Genomic DNA, 16,286 nt, shown 5'->3' on the forward strand with positions numbered 1-16,286 from the left:
AATATTTTACTTCTTCACGAATACAAAACCGCAACGTATAAACCATATCTGCTGTTGATCAACATCTAAGATATTTGTGAGATTGTGTCTTTTCATCACATCAAAATATTTTTTTTACGCTGCTTCTGTATTCAACGACAAGTGTTTTTATGTCAAACTTATTGAAGGGTATGGTTTTAAGTAGTGATACCTCGTCAACATCTCCATCCAGGCTGAACAAGTTTAAAATTGTTCTTTTCAAAGCAAGAAGCAGAGTTTCTAACGGACAGCAAGCAACTTCACCCTCCGGCTCAGTTGTTTTGCCTGATTTCAATCATCTGACTTGAGTGCTACATTCTTTTAAATGTAACTTTAAAGTATATAATATTATGATTTATTTTTTTAAATATCTGAATTTATATAGTTTACTGTCTTCCAAAAATTAAACATTTTGCCAAATATACAGTACTCATAGCCAAGTGCTGAAAAAGTGACCTTAGTTAGAATTGAAATATTCTTTTAAGAGCAATTTTCTGTGCATATTTCAATCGCTAGGTTATGTTCGTTTATGAGAATTTCAAAATTGAACATGTACAAAAGTTAAAAATTTCAACTTTCTAGATAAATAGATGAATCCAAGTCAAAGGAATCTCCATTCATTTTATGGAAGAACCGCGAATGTTGTAGGTCACGTTCAAGCCAACACATTTTCACAAAACAATAAAAAGTGATTGTTTATATTTTCCCAGCTAATCAGCTGAAGAAGTTTTGTCGGCTCCACAAATACAAAACAACACTGTCAGACTTTTTAAAGTTGTTCAAGTTAGTCGAAAATAAATATATGTATGGCCTATTTTAAAATTTATAACAGTTTTGAGAACAGAAACATAGAGATTTTGTATATTCAGATTTAAAGGAAAGATAGTGATAACGACTCAATTAAAATCCTTCTTTATTTTGATCCACTATTTTCAAACCATCATCTTTTTAAAGTTAAAAGTTTTATTTAAATCATTCGCTATTTTCATACAGAATCATTTTGTTTAAACATTTCACTATTTTTAAACAGAATCATTTTATTTAAATCATTCGCTATTTTTAAACAGAATCATTTTATTTAAATCATTCGCTATTTTTAAACAGAATCATTTTGTTTAAACATTTCGCTATTTTTATACAGAATCATTTTATTTAAATCATTCACTGTTTTTAAACAGAATCATTTTATTTAAATCATTCGCTATTTTTAAACAAAATCATTTTATTTAAATCATTCGCTATTTTTAAACAGAATCATTTTATTTAAATCATTCGCTATTTTTAAACAGAATCATTTTATTTAAATCATTCGCTATTTTTAAACAGAATCATTTTATTTAAATCATTCGCTATTTTTAAACAGAATCATTTTATTTAAATCATTCGCTATTTTTAAACAGAATCATTTTGTTTAAACATTTTGCTATTTTTAAACAGAATCATTTTATTTAAATCATTCACTATTTTTAAACAGAATCATTTTATTTAAATCATTCGCTATTTTTAAACAGAATCATTTTATTTAAATCATTCGCTATTTTTAAACAGAATACAGAATAGCTTGCCCTGTGAACTCGACCTACGTGGCATCGATTCGTTCCAGTTTGACGTTGGTGGACGTGAAGATAACCTGGCCTGAAGCCACAATGGCATGCAACAACTTGACCTTGAACTTTCACCCGCTGATAATTATTTGACGGCTTTCTACGGTCAAGTTTGTTACTTAAAAAATTTTGCGTGGAATCAGATTTAGCGATGAAATTTCAATTATTTTCAATTTATTCTCAAGTTACAATACATCACTGTTTAATAATAAAAATAAAACCCTTTTAACACATTTATTTTATATTTCAAATGGGGTTCATATAATTACACTATTCTCTCTTGAGCGAATCGCCATTAAGCACTTTCATTTGAGTAGCAAGAACAGTTTTCATGGGATTCTAAATTCTCCAAAAAAGACACGCTCAGTCACTGTTACGTCAGCGGTTATTGGCAAGTATGGACATCCGGGAGAGTAAAAGAAAATGCATTTCCTTTGTTTTCATGGCAGCCCTACCCCTTGCAAGTTGAGTTTTCGTTACGTTTCCACGAATGGAGTACGGGCAGCCAGATCGTAGCTATGCAGGAACTGGTCAGTGAAACAAGATGGATGAATTTGGACTATTTTGGACTGATTTATCGACCGTGCGAGAAAAAACTTTGAAAATAATTGTTGATAAATTAAACATTGATATATTTTTGTTAGGCAGTCTTACAAAGTTTTTAATTATTGAAAATATTCAACATTTATTAGACTGTTTTAAACATCTTTAGATGAAAAATAAAAAAACACTCAATATAAAAATTCAAAATTTATGTTGTTTTTATTTCATAATATTTTTTTACAAACAGTAACGTAAAAAAATTTTTAAATTCACATTCCGAAAATTAGCGAGTGAAATACAATCCAGTATAACTCTGCGTATATCAGTTAAAGTTCTTTGGTCATATCATGCGGAAGGAAAGAATGGAAAATCCAACAACTACTGAAAAGATTGCAGGGAGAAAAGATCGCGGTCAGCAACGAACAACATTCGTGAAGTCCTTTTGCCACTTGTTGAATATCACCACATATCAACTACTACAAAGTCTTAAAGATCGGGTTTTGGGGAGGTCGGTGGTCGCCAATGTCCTGAAAGGATAAGGCACGAAAAAGAAGAAGAAGAAGAAGAAAAAAAAGAAGAAGAAGAAGAGGAGGAGGAGGAAGAAGAAGAAGAAAAAGAAGAAGAACAAGAAGAACAAGAAGAAGAAGAAGAAAAAGAAGAGGATAATATATAATCATAAAATTAATTAACCAATTTTAATTATCGAATATGGTGCGAGTGTTAGTGATCGTGGTATTCTGTTCTGATGAATACAATTAATAAACGAAGAAATAGAAAAAAATATATGTAATTATTTGAGTAGTACACACACACACGCACACATACACACACACACACACACATGTATATATATATAATAAATATGCTAACGATATTATGGGTGTGTTAGTCTACGTGAACTTATGTATGTCTGTATGTTTTAATTACGTATGTTTGTATGTTTTTGAAAAAAAATCAGTTTCCCCATTCGCTAAAGTGACGACATGACCAATAAAAACCTCTCATTCAAGGAATGTAATATCAATAATTTGCATGGCACACGCACACATACACACACGCACACACACATACACGAACGCACACATACACACGCACCCGAAGAATGGTGACAAAAATGGAAAGTAATATTAAGCGATTTGAAAAAATATAATGAAATTAACGAACTGGGGTCAGAGATAAATCTTAAGTACAATAATAATATAATAATATATAATTATAAATAATAACAATAATAATAAAAATAATAATAATAATAATGATGATGATAATGAATGTATGAACGAACAAACAACGAACGAACGAACGAACGGCAAAACGAACAAAAGAAAAAACGAACGAACAAATTAATGTGAATGAAGAAATTTTTTATGTATGTTCAATTGTGCGTGTGTGCATCCATATATTCATTTTAATTATGCATTAGCATGACGTCGTCCGTCTGAAATACTTCTCTTTACGCAAGACACAATGGAATAGCGCTTACAAAAGACAATGGAATAAATTTTGATTTGAAAAAATGAACAACAAGTAGATGTATACCAATAAATACACAGATGAATACAAATTTTTTGTAAAAATAAGTGAATAATTGAAAATAATTGATTTATTCAAAATCTTGTCGCTGAGTGAATAATGAATATACATCAAAATATATTCCCTATGTGTGTGCATGTGTGTGTCAGTAAAGGCATGGCATACTTAGCTTAAGATACTATAATATCAAGCTTTCTATTAAGTTCTCTCAGTTTCACAGTAAAAATGTCTCCAATAACTTTGTATATGATCATGGTCATTTTAACAAAACTGCTGACCATGTATCACGCGGTTTATTGTTACGACAAGGGAGCAATAAATTTCAAGAGACAATCTCTATATCATGTAGCGAGTAACACCAATGTTGATGTGATTGATGCCAGATACAATTTTAGCAATAGACCGGTTAATAGAAAATCGCTATTCGGAATTCGGTCCCGTAATTTGTGTTCAGTGTTGTGCCTAGCTGAGAACTTGTTTGCTTGTAAGGGGTTTGAATTTGAAGCCGGTACTGGATTCTGTAAATTGGTTACTGGGTTTCTAACTGGTGATTATGGCTCAAGTTTTGGTAATTTGCAAAAGTTCAGAACCAAAGAAGGTTAGGTTTTTAAACTATTTTCAAACTTAGTAATCATTTTTTGAATTCTATTTTTACTGTTAAATAAATTAAAAAAAACATTTTACAAAATTCACACCTCATTCAAAGTCTGCCCTGTAAACTCAACCTACGTGCCGTCAATAAGGTCTTGCGTGACATTGATGGTAGGAAAGATGAAATGGTCAGACGGTAGGGTCATGTGCAACAACTGGACATCCAACTCGCATCCAGTTATTTTGGATCGCTCGGACACTTTCAACGCCGTGCAGATCTATCTGAATTCAATACCAAGTAATTTCTTGCTTCTCCTTCAAAAACTTGTTTTACAGAATAATCTGTCTATATCTTTTTGTCATATTCGAACCCGGTTACTGCGAAACAACACCAGGCGACCTTAACCATTTGGCTATCACGCCACATGAAGATTCAGAATAAAAGTGTTTTAAAATTTCTTGGCAAAAAGTTTTTTAAACAACTTTTCAACATTCAGTGGCCACTCTCACCCAATGTAAGGACATGATTAATTGGAAAATTTGGACATCCGGAATACAGCAGCAGTCAGGTGGTATTGTCTGGCAACCCTATCGGGATGGTGTCATGTTCCCCATTGCTAGTTCAAACCTTTTGAATGCGTTTCAAGGGGGTGGGGGTGGGACTGGAGCACTCGAGAGTACGGCTGTAGTGTCAATATCATGTAAGTCCAAATAACAGGCGAATTAAATTTTATTTTCGTTCTTTCTTGTCTGCAATTTTTATTATCTTCTGTATGCTTTAGCAACATAAAACTTGTGGCAGCTCAGGCATGTAAATCAAAGGTGAGCAAACCTTAGCTGCTGTGAGGGCCGCATTGAAAACTATTTTACCTTTGGAGGGCCGCATATGTACATTTTTCGACAGGGGGTAAGTTTTTATGATGTTCATTTGTGGCTGACGATCTTTTTGGGTTATTTATTTCATTTTTCATTTTTTTTTCAAATAGCGCATAGCGTAAAACGCCTCGAGGGAGTCATAAAATGGCTTCACGGGCTGTAGTTTGCCCACCTCTGATGTGAACAAGCCTGAATGAAAGCATCTCACACATCTCGTGCGGTTGCCAAAAATTTCTTTCCGCCGCAGTTTTAAGAAATCTTTTAATGTTTCATTTTCTAAGTAGGCTGCTGTTCACTTCGTATTGGTTTCCAAATAGTGAATAATGTAAATTATTTTTGTAGCAAAAATTTTTAAGATCGACAATCGATTTGTACGTGTCTTCTGGCAACATCAGTGGAATGGAAACCTAATTAAAATGTTGAAAATTTATATTTTACCATTTGTCATGCTCTGTCTGACTTAACTAAGTTAATAATAGTGATTAAATAATACTAATTGGAATATTAACAGTAATATTAACGATTAAACATTTAATTATTGGTAAATAATATCGAAGATCACTTGAATGTCAACCGCGCTTATGATTAGGATGAGGACTTTTGACCAAAAAATGGTACAAATTTACGAAAAAAGTTAGCAACAAAAATACTTAGAATAATTATGAAAAAAATTAATAAATTATCAATAATATTAACACCGATTGAGAATAATAATTTAAAATTTTCAGTTTAATTCATTTTTACGTTGAAGTTTGAATACGTTTGTGTGTGTGTGTGTGTGTGTGTGTGTGGGTGTCTGGAAAATTCATCGTGGAAAAATTCATCGTTAAAAATTCACCGTGGGGTAAAATTCACCGTGGGGGATGGATAACTCATCGTGGGAAAATTCACCGTGGGGTAAAATTCACCGTGGGGGATAATTCATCGTGAGGCTAATTTGAAGTTTTATATATATAGTTAATTTTGGCGGTGATTTACTAAAAACGAAAATCCTGATGGTCACGTAGTTGACAATTGAGACAGGCGTATCGAGCGGTCCGGCCAATATTAGTGCCGACCATTTTCTGGAGACCTACTTGCAGAGGGTTCGATCGCGAGCCGAGCAAGTGCAATTAGCTTGAAATTCACTCGAATTCAAGTTGAGATTTGTCGAAATTAATTGAAACGAGTCGAAATGTGAATTATTTTTGAACATTCATTAATAGATTGTTGATTGAGCGATAATATTGACGACGACAACTGTACCAATTATTTGATAAAAATTAATTAGTTAAGCCGAATAATGAATCAATTTTGGCAATTAATTGACAAAATAGGCCAAATGGTGAATAGATTTCGGCATTTTTAACGGTCAAACGATAGTTAGCAATTAGTATTATATTGCACGATAGAAATTGAACTTACCGCAGCTGGTCCCCCACTACTATCAACAATAATCTAAGTAAATGAATTCGATTTCGATTATCAATTAATTAATTAAACGGCCTCACAAATATAACCGCTCCGGGCCTCAATGCCTTATAACAATACCACAATGAATTATTCATTATGAATTATTTTACCTCAAGATGAATTTTCCTACGATGAATTTTCCCACGATGAATTTTCCGTATATCGTTTATCTGTGTGTGTGTGTGTGTGTGTGTGTGTGTGTGTGGTGTGTGGTGTGTGTGTGGTGTTTAAAAATTATGTTCATGGATAAAATAATTGAAACACTCCCAATAACAGATTGCGTGAACCCAACATATTCCATGCAGTTAAATCAGGTAGACTGCTCACAACTTTTCTGCGTCCTCTGCCAACTTGATCTTTATTAGATAGAAAATCAAATGTTTTTTGTATCATTTTAGATGATATTATATCATCTATATATCTTTTTTCTTCTGTAGAACAATTTTTATAACAATTTAGATATTATATCTCGATACACATTTTTTTAAATGATTGAGTGACCGTTAAGGTTCGTGTGTATTAAGTCTAATGGAAATTTCCATCACCTCTTTTTAAATTTTGCTAATTATATAATTATATTATAATAAATTATAATTATAATATAATTATGGTGAATTTATTATTACCGTACAAGTTCAGTCTGTAACGTCATCAATGTGGCGACGCCAAGTAAAGTTTACATTGGAACCAATTTGATATGGTACTCTTGTGTGAATTCTAAATTTTTTTAATTTTTTGGCTTTTTATTTTGCAGCTCTGATAATCACATAACTCGGTCATTAAATATTCTTCTATATTTATTATACAATGTTTACAAAAACTATTATTGTTATAAAAGCGTTATTTATTTCCGCACTTTGAAAATATTTTTAAATATTGTACACGAGCAAACTTATAGAACTGTTTTAAAAATATTGATACAATTGGAATGAAATTTTATTAATCAGTTTTATTTTTTTTTCTTTAAAATATATAGAAATTTATCAGTAAAAGTAATTAAAAGATGTTTGACTGGTTGTTGTGTTCAGACTCAGAATTAACTTACACTCGATTGAAGAAACAAAAAAAAGCAAGTGTTCATTTAGATATGGAAAATTTGTAAATCTATTTGCTGAACATTTTTCAAAATACCATATTTTAAAAATCACTCGCTGAGTTTGAAATTTTGTAAAATTTCAATCTGAAAATGTTTTCTACTATTTTTGGTAATTAACTTAATTACTTTTAATAACAAATTACATCGTCGCCCTTTCAGAGCTTGAAAGACTGAAAAATTATTTTAATTTGAGATTTCGCGAGCGTTCTGAAGTACTGAGTTTCATCGATTTGAAACAAACTTCGACGTTCCTTTTAATTTCGTGCGTTTTTATGATTTGCTGTTTAAAGTAAATTTTTAATGACAGATTATTTAGAAACTTTTATTGTTTTAATCTTTAAAAAACAGTATTAATAACTCTATCCACATCGTCTTACCAGATATCAACAGAAAACTTTGATAAACTTTTCGAGAGTTTTCACGAATATTTTATCTTTTAAAATTAAAGAAATAACCTTCAGTTATGAAGATTCAATTGGCGACGATTGATATTAAACTTATTTTAATATTAATTCGTATAATGAAAATTGGCAGTTCAACACAGTTATCAGCTGTTTCATTCCAAGAATTTGGGAACAATGATGCTACATCGGCTTCCAGTGCTATTCCTACCACTACCGCACCTGAAACCAGCAGTCAATTTTCTGAAACCCTAAGGCATTCATCTTACCACGTAGCAAGCAACATCAACATCGATGTTATTGATGTCAGGTATGATGTGATCAATGGTCAAACAGAATATATGTTGGTGTCAGAAGTTCGTTCCAAAATTGAGTGCTCGATGAGGTGTTTTTCTGAAAAAATGTTTGTCTGTAGAGGATTTGAGCATGACGACAGTTCTGGGGAGTGTAGTTTGGTTAGCGCCTTCAAGTCGGGTGTTAATCGGTCTGAATCTAGCACGACTCGCTATCGTTTGAAAGAAGGTCTGTTTGTTAAGTTTGTTCCACTTGATCAATGTTTTTTCTTAAAATAATTTTTTTTAAAAATATAACAGAATATCATTGAGTTTAAAATTTTAAATTAGTTGTAAATACAAGAAACGGTTTAAAAATGTACAAATAGTTAATAAACTAACTTCCAGATTGCCCTCCAGACACAATCTACTTCTCTGCTTTGAAATCGTGCTTGAAACTGATTTCAAATTCTTTCAGCTGGTACGAAGCAAGGAGGGAATGTCTCAAGGAAAATTTCCACCCTCTGATCATTGATGAAGCTCAATATTTGTTGGCTGATGTTAAAACCTTTGTTTGGAAACTTTTGTCTTTTTTTCCAGGTTATCAAATTTCAAAGTTTTTATTCAATTTTGAAATTTCTTTCTTTACATCCCGTCAAAAATTGTTTTTCAACATAGCTACATAGCAAGTTATTTTGGTAGGGCAGGTAGTTTGATTAAACTAAGTTGATAAAAAACAAAATGAAACTAAAACTTTAATGAAAAAAATAACAACGACACCAGCTCACAAGCTTCTTTATGTTGACTTTTATTTATTCAGCTTATTTGTGAAGCGGTTGTTTGAAAAGCTTGCTAAAAAGAATTTATCACGCCGAAATTTCAACCGATAGCGATTTGATTTATTAATACTGAAAACGTCTTAAAAACAACTTTTGATGTGATCTTTTGCACTTGTGTGTGATTATAAGTATATAAAGGACATAAAAAGTTACTTCATTGATGTATCTGGCAAAATTATATTTAGTTTTATGTGAATAATTTTTGAATTTTTTTTTATAATAAATTTTGAAATTCTAAAATTATAAACTTTATCCTTATTTTTATATAAAAAAAAACTATTTCAAAAAATTATTGAAAACATGGTTAAGATTTGTTAGATTGCCTCACTTTCAGGCAAAAAATGTTCATTAATAAAGGTATTCCGAAAATTTGGACTGCTGGAAAATTCGAAATCCTGAGTAACATGCTTTTGTGGAAACCGTACAAGAATCAAACATCATTCCCTTTTGCTAATCTAAACTTGGTTACTGAAAATTTAAATGAACAATGTGAGTTGTATATGAATGTACAAACTATAAATGAAACAATGATAATGTTGATCGTGAGAATAATTTTGCCTGTAATGTGATGACGATATTTTGTTACTGGGTTGACTGAAACATTTGTGCTTAGTCCAAACTCTCCTAAGCTTCTCTCCTTCATTTCTCTACCAAATTCTTTTTTTCAGTTTTGGTCATTATACCATACGAATTGTTTTTATTCTAGCGTTACCTTTATTAATGAATATTTTTGAATATTTTTTTGCCTGAAAGTGAGACAATCTTTTTTGAATCGGTTAGAAACCTTTTGTTCGCCAATCTTTTCACTTTATGCTAAGTTTTATGGCTTTTTGGTTTATTTCTTACTGGTTTATTTTGTAGCTAGTTGCATACAACGACAAAACTTTTTTTATGTCAATATAATCCAAGCTATAGTTCAACGAATCTACTTAAATGGCTTCAGAACTGCATTTTTAGTTATTTGGTTGTTTTAAGTTGTAGCCTTATCATTTTATCATTTTGCCACCCAATGCTTCTATTTGTAAGATTGTTAATGGTCTTAATATTTATCAAACTAATGACTATGATCCGTGACAAGTTAAAAATCAATAAAATTTGTATAATGTGAATTAGTTTAAGAGTGTCTCATAAACTTAACTAATGGTGAACTAATTTTAATACCTTAAATGATGTTGAAGTGAATGTTCACTATAAATTGAGTATTTTTTGTTGGAAAACATTGTTTAGACTAATTAAATGGAAAACATCAAAATTTGCTCTTAGTAAGGAATAAATAACGTTATTTAAAAATTTTTTCACAAAATTTTAGACTGCGTGTACCTGAATACAAGCTCGTGGACCCTCGTATGTTCAAACTGCTCAGATAAGTTTATTGTCGTCTGCCAAATGGAACTTTTTTGAAAAAAAAGGAAAGAAGAAGAATGACAAAGCTCTCTGATCATTGAGTTGCGGTAAATGAACACATAATTTGATTTAGAAGCAAACTGACTTTACATTTGCATTGCTACGTTATTGTGTTATATTCTAATTTTGTCAAGTCAAGTTAGGCTGAACAATTTAAAAAAAACGATTGAAACTATTTGAATTTTTGTAGTTATCAATAAGATAAAGACCATTGTTTATCAACAGTAATGGGCCAATATCGTTAATATCAGGTTAGGTTATAATAGGTTAGGTTATAATAGGTTCATTATTTTTGTTATGTGTAAAAAGTTTCAAATCAACTAAAAAATTTATCTAAGAGATGAATACATCACACCCATGTTTTTTATCTATCGGGTTGAAGTTTGAGGGTTAAAAAGATGTAAACTGAGTAATTGAATATGATCTGGTATGATCTGGTAGTCGATACTCCTATGGTTTTACAACATGAGGTTGTTTTGGTCTGTTTTGAACAATTGATTTGTAGAAGACGTTCATGATTAGTAAATGTTTTTTTGCTAGTTTTTATAGAAAAAATAAACTTATCGGAAAATTTGTTAGTTCATAGACATGATGAAATATATTATTTGAACTGATGTTGTACAACATTTGATATTTTAAAATTCCCAAATTTTTTTTATTTGTGTCAGTATAGTCTATTTATTTAATATTTACAAATTATTTTTATTCTGCTGTCTTCATTCTTAATTCTAATTAAGTTACAATCAAAGTTGCTGTAAAAACAAAGACACGAAGACAAAATTATTTTTGGTGAACAATTATTTAAATATAATCTATACAGTTAATCGTGATAGTTTAAATAAATTCTAAAAACAAAATAATGCGTTACAGCAGGGGTAGGCAAACTTTTTGCTGTGAGGGCCGCATTGAGAACTATTTTACTTTTGAAGGGCCGCATAGTACTTACTTAAACAGCAAACTTTTTTGCCTCGGGAGTTTTTTTTTCGGTCAAGGCGTTACAATATTCCAACTCTGAACAAAGTTTCAAAATTTTTAATTAAATTTTCTCGATTTTATGGCATTAGGCAAATGTAAAAAGCTGAATCGTAACAACTAGGGTTGATTTAAAATAATAACACACACAAATTAAATTTGACCACACTTGGAGATACTGTTTTGTGTAAGTTAATTAAAAAAAAATCATAATTTAATATAACTTTTGCTGTAAATTTGGTTTTGTTGAGACGGGTATGTTGTTGAGATACGCACTGATCTCTAGCCCACTATAATTTTCTACATCAGCAATTTTATCTGTTTGAAGTTTTAAAACGCGCTTATTTAGTAAAGTTTGTAGTTAGACAAACAAAAGTCTATCGAAACGAACCTTATTACAGGCTAGTCCACCTCCAATTATGCGGTTGAATCAGATAATGAATATTGTGAACTAAAACGACGGATAGCAATTAACGTAAGAACGGTTTCAAGCATCAGCATTACAATTTTTCGAAAATTTTAATTTTACGGAAGTTTTCGTTAAAAGAATCAAATCTGTAAACTGTTTAAGCTTAAATAAATTCAACAACATATTAAAATTGCCAAAAATTTAATCTAATTTTTCAAAATAATGTGTCTCAAAATAAACAATTTATTTATTTTTGCGATTTTATCAAGCATTTTTTCTGCTACCAATAAAGCAGTTAATTCTTGTAGCAGACAATCAAGGTATCACAGAGCCAACAATACCCTCATCGACGTTATTGATGTTAGATACAACTTCAGCAATGGACCGCCAAAAAATAAATCGGTATTCGGTATTCGCTCTTGTATCGCGTGTTCGGCTTTGTGTCTTTCTGAAGAATCTTTTGCCTGTAAAGGGTTTGAATGCAGGAACGGCATCAATGAATGCAAATTAGTTACTGCTTTCTTGACAGGCGTGAGTAACTCAGCTGGCAACCTTAAAGAGCGATATCGTTTGAAGGAAGGTTGGTTCTTTGGGTTTTAAGAAATTAAGTCAAAAATTTGAATGATTCATCGCGATAAATTATTTTTCAGCCTGCCCTGCCACCACAACTTACGTACCATCAATGAGGTCCTGCTTAGTTCTCATTCCCAGACCGATGACGTGGTTGACAGCCAGAGATGAGTGCAACAACATGACCTTGAACTTTCACCCTCTTATAATTGACAGCTTGGACACCAATTTGGCCTTGAAAAACTATCTGAATTCTTACTTCGGTTATACTAAAATATTTTTTCTCATTATATTTTATTCTATTATCACTAAAATAATAGATCATTAAAATGTTTTAAAAATTGTTTCTGAGCATTTGCTCTAAAGCATAGCTACTTCAATATTTTTTTAAATTCTTATTCATATTTTCTAAATAAACCGGTGTCTGACCGAAAGATATAGCCTAAAATAAAAAAAAGTTAACAACGACTTTGCCAATTATTTCTATTTGTACCACCTGATGTTTATAACTATTTCCGAATTTTCACAACAGGCACTAAGGCAACGGTCTGGAATGATGGCACTGACTGGAAGATATGATGTGAAAAACGTTACGCTCTATTCAGCTGGCAACCTTACAAGAATGGAGTCAATTTTCCATTCCTTTATGCTAATTGGGCTTTTTATCAACCTGATCACAGCTACATAAATAATGGTAAGTTTGCTGGTTGCTAAAAAGTCGGCAATTTCGATTCAAATAATAATAATTAGGTGTCTTCCTTTTTTAGCTGTTTCAATTTCCCCAACACACTGCTAAATTAGGTCCTCTGCAGTTCGCACTGATTAATAGCTAAATAAATAGATGACCAATATTTTTTTTGATTATATCAGGCTGTATGCATCCTTTTCCAAGCTACTTATGGGATGATGTGGATTGTACTCGCAACGATTTCTGCGTCATCTGCCAGCTTGATCTCTATTGAATTGGTGTGTACCATTAAAATGATTGTTGGTTTAGAGTTGGTGTGTGGTTTTTGGCTTGACTACCTGCTTGTAGCGCATACAAAAATGTTATGTTGCAGTAGAGCTAAAACTATGAGAATCAAAAAATACTAACTTCTCTGTTAAAAACTTAACGGAAATTTATTTGCCTAAGTTTAATAAATTTAAATATTCTAAAAAATTTTTCATTTCAAGTTAAGAGCTAAGAGTTAATAGTAGTTTGTAGTTTTACAGACAATCTCTCTTAACTCTTAGCTCTTAACTTGAAATGAAAAATTTTTCAGAATATTTAAATTTATTATCGTATTCTAGAATACATATATATTGTTAAGATTCAAGGAAAAACACACTCACACACATATATTTATATTCTCACAAACGCACGCACACACACACACACACACACATACGCAAACATACAAGCATTAAAGTACACACTTATACTGGAACAAACCTTGTAACTCTAGAAAATATGTTAAATATGATATTTTAGACCAAATATGTTATTTTAAAAACCCTCACTTTTCGTATGCTTTGTAGTTTTACAGACAATCTTACTGTAAACAATAAAATTAGTTTTTGCAAAATTTTGTTGAATTTTGACTGGTATATAACTATGTAACTAAATAATATTATAACAAAAATTTTTTAAATCTTTCACATTATAAATTGACGTTTACTTTCATTCAAATCTATCTCCTCCACAAATGAGATCAAGACAACTTGAAAGAAGAGATTTATTGAATATATTGAAGATATTCTAGAATTGCTCTTCCATTTTGGAAGAGCAATTCTACATTCGATGGAACCCTGAGTTTCCTTCTGATCCGATCGTATTTTTCACATTCAGTTAATATATGCTAAATAGATAAGATATTGAATGAAAATGTTTGTATTCATAGAACTTACAACGAATACGAACACTTTGAATGATATTTTCATATAATACTCAAACATGGACGCATCAACAAATGCAATTAAATATAAAACACACACAATATACAAAAAAAATAAAATCCACAAAAAAAAGACAATCAACCTTGACTTAAACTTATAAATTATGAACAAAACTGACAATGCCAGATGGCGAGCAGCGAAAAAGTCAATATTTTAAATAAAACAACATTTCTGAAATTTCCAACCTCAATCTTTCCATGGAAAACATACACAACAAAAAAGTCGCTGAAGAGCTTGAAATAACATTTAAAAAACTAAATAGAAAGAACAAAATAGATTTATAATGCAAACTAATGCATAATAAATGAACCTGCAATTGTCGTTTTATGAACGACAGAATTTAGATCAATATCTACAATGTTAAAACATGCAATTTTCATTTTCGGCTGGAACGTAAACTTACAACCAAAAAATTTCATTTGTATATACACTGTACTTATAAATATACGCATACAGATCTTTTAATTTAATATAATATCCCAGCTGTTTATACATTTCAACTAATACCAACAGCCAGCCACATTTGTAAGTTCAAATCATCTTCATGTATAATGAATCACAAACTTTGGCTTTTGGAAATTATTTCTAAGGCAGAGTGTTTATCAATTCAAGTTTGCTTTGTGGTAATTTTTGCTAAATTTAATTCGGCTTACAATCCTAGCTCTGAGAATATCCGACAATCAGTATACCACGTAGGCCACTTAAATCCCATCAACGTGATCTCTGTGACGTACAACTTGAATAATGGCCAAATTAGGAGTAAAGTTGTTATCGGGGTTCGCTCTCGTGTCGAATGTTCCGTCCTGTGTAGGTCTGAAGTATCGTTTGCTTGTAAAGAATTTAAATATGAGATCAGTGGCGGTAAGTGCCAACTGGTGAATGTCTTCATACCAAACGTCAATGATCTGCCGGGAGAAATCAAAGTTCGCTACAGTTTGAAAGAAGGTCGGGTAATGTATATATTTATTTTTATTAATATTATTTTTAAAATTATTATTACTATAATTTTTATTTTTAATTTTTTAATTAACTCCATGAGATACCAATAAAACACACAGAAAATGTGAGAAAGCGTGAATATACGTATCACAAACATTGCATGTGACTTGTGGAGACCTTTTTGTATTCAGCGCTTTATTATTTTAGCTGTTGTTAATAATATTATTTATAATAATATTATTTATTTATAGTATAATATTATTTAGTTACATAGTTATGTACCAGTCAAAATTCAACAAAATTCATATACATATACATATCATATACATATACATATCAAACATAAACAAATACATATTCATAGTATTTTTTCGTCCAATAAATTTTTACTCTTTTTAAAATACTAGCTACAATGGCAGTTGAATTTTTTTAAAAGTAATTCCCCCATTAATTTGCCACAGCTTGTCCTCCAGGTACAACTTACATACCGCTGATTAGATCTTGCTTGGTCCTGATAACTCAAAAAATGTCTTGGTTTGACGCCAGATTGAGATGCAACAACATGCCACTGAAATTTCATCCTCTGGTCATAAATAGTCCCGATGTCACAGTGGCTCTTATTATTTTCTTGAATTCGCTATCTAGTTAGTTTATGTTATGATAGTTCAACTTTTTTTTTATAAAATTTAATTGTTTATCAATAAAAATTAGTTGCATATGTTAATTTGTGAGCTTAAGAAGACAAAAACAGTTTCTGAAATTTGGATGAAAATTACATTGGTTGATTTTCTGAATTTTGTGCTTCACCAAATTTTTCCACACTTTTATT

At 31.0% G+C, this 16,286-nt stretch overlaps 5 protein-coding genes across 5 annotated transcripts; all 5 read left to right on the top strand.

The window, feature by feature from the left end:
* Positions 1 to 1,669: 1,669 nt before the first annotated feature.
* On the top strand, positions 1,670 to 2,224 carry HELRODRAFT_183416 (hypothetical protein; the record flags this gene model as incomplete). The annotated part of the gene is made up of 2 exons (XM_009012451.1): positions 1,670 to 1,732; positions 1,940 to 2,224. The coding sequence occupies 2 exons, from the start codon at positions 1,670 to 1,672 to the stop codon at positions 2,222 to 2,224; spliced, it is 348 nt and encodes a 115-aa protein (XP_009010699.1).
* Positions 2,225 to 3,923: 1,699 nt separating this feature from the next.
* HELRODRAFT_194879 (hypothetical protein) lies at positions 3,924 to 5,004 on the top strand (the record flags this gene model as incomplete). Its single annotated transcript, XM_009012452.1, has 3 exons — positions 3,924 to 4,296; positions 4,405 to 4,587; positions 4,787 to 5,004. 3 exons carry the CDS (start codon positions 3,924 to 3,926, stop codon positions 5,002 to 5,004), a joined length of 774 nt encoding a protein of 257 aa, XP_009010700.1.
* A 3,229-nt stretch (positions 5,005 to 8,233) lies between these two features.
* On the top strand, positions 8,234 to 9,276 carry HELRODRAFT_183418 (hypothetical protein; the record flags this gene model as incomplete). Its single annotated transcript, XM_009012453.1, has 3 exons — positions 8,234 to 8,636; positions 8,795 to 8,986; positions 9,170 to 9,276. The coding sequence occupies 3 exons, from the start codon at positions 8,234 to 8,236 to the stop codon at positions 9,274 to 9,276; spliced, it is 702 nt and encodes a 233-aa protein (XP_009010701.1).
* Positions 9,277 to 12,232: 2,956 nt separating this feature from the next.
* On the top strand, positions 12,233 to 13,542 carry HELRODRAFT_183419 (hypothetical protein; the record flags this gene model as incomplete). Its single annotated transcript, XM_009012454.1, has 3 exons — positions 12,233 to 12,590; positions 12,661 to 12,843; positions 13,451 to 13,542. 3 exons carry the CDS (start codon positions 12,233 to 12,235, stop codon positions 13,540 to 13,542), a joined length of 633 nt encoding a protein of 210 aa, XP_009010702.1.
* A 1,527-nt stretch (positions 13,543 to 15,069) lies between these two features.
* On the top strand, positions 15,070 to 16,106 carry HELRODRAFT_183420 (hypothetical protein; the record flags this gene model as incomplete). The annotated part of the gene is made up of 2 exons (XM_009012455.1): positions 15,070 to 15,463; positions 15,919 to 16,106. 2 exons carry the CDS (start codon positions 15,070 to 15,072, stop codon positions 16,104 to 16,106), a joined length of 582 nt encoding a protein of 193 aa, XP_009010703.1.
* Between the last annotated feature and the right edge of the window lie 180 nt (positions 16,107 to 16,286).

The sequence above is a fragment of the Helobdella robusta genome (genome assembly GCF_000326865.2).
Source record: "Helobdella robusta unplaced genomic scaffold HELROscaffold_107, whole genome shotgun sequence".
Classification (NCBI taxonomy): domain Eukaryota; kingdom Metazoa; phylum Annelida; class Clitellata; order Rhynchobdellida; family Glossiphoniidae; genus Helobdella; species Helobdella robusta.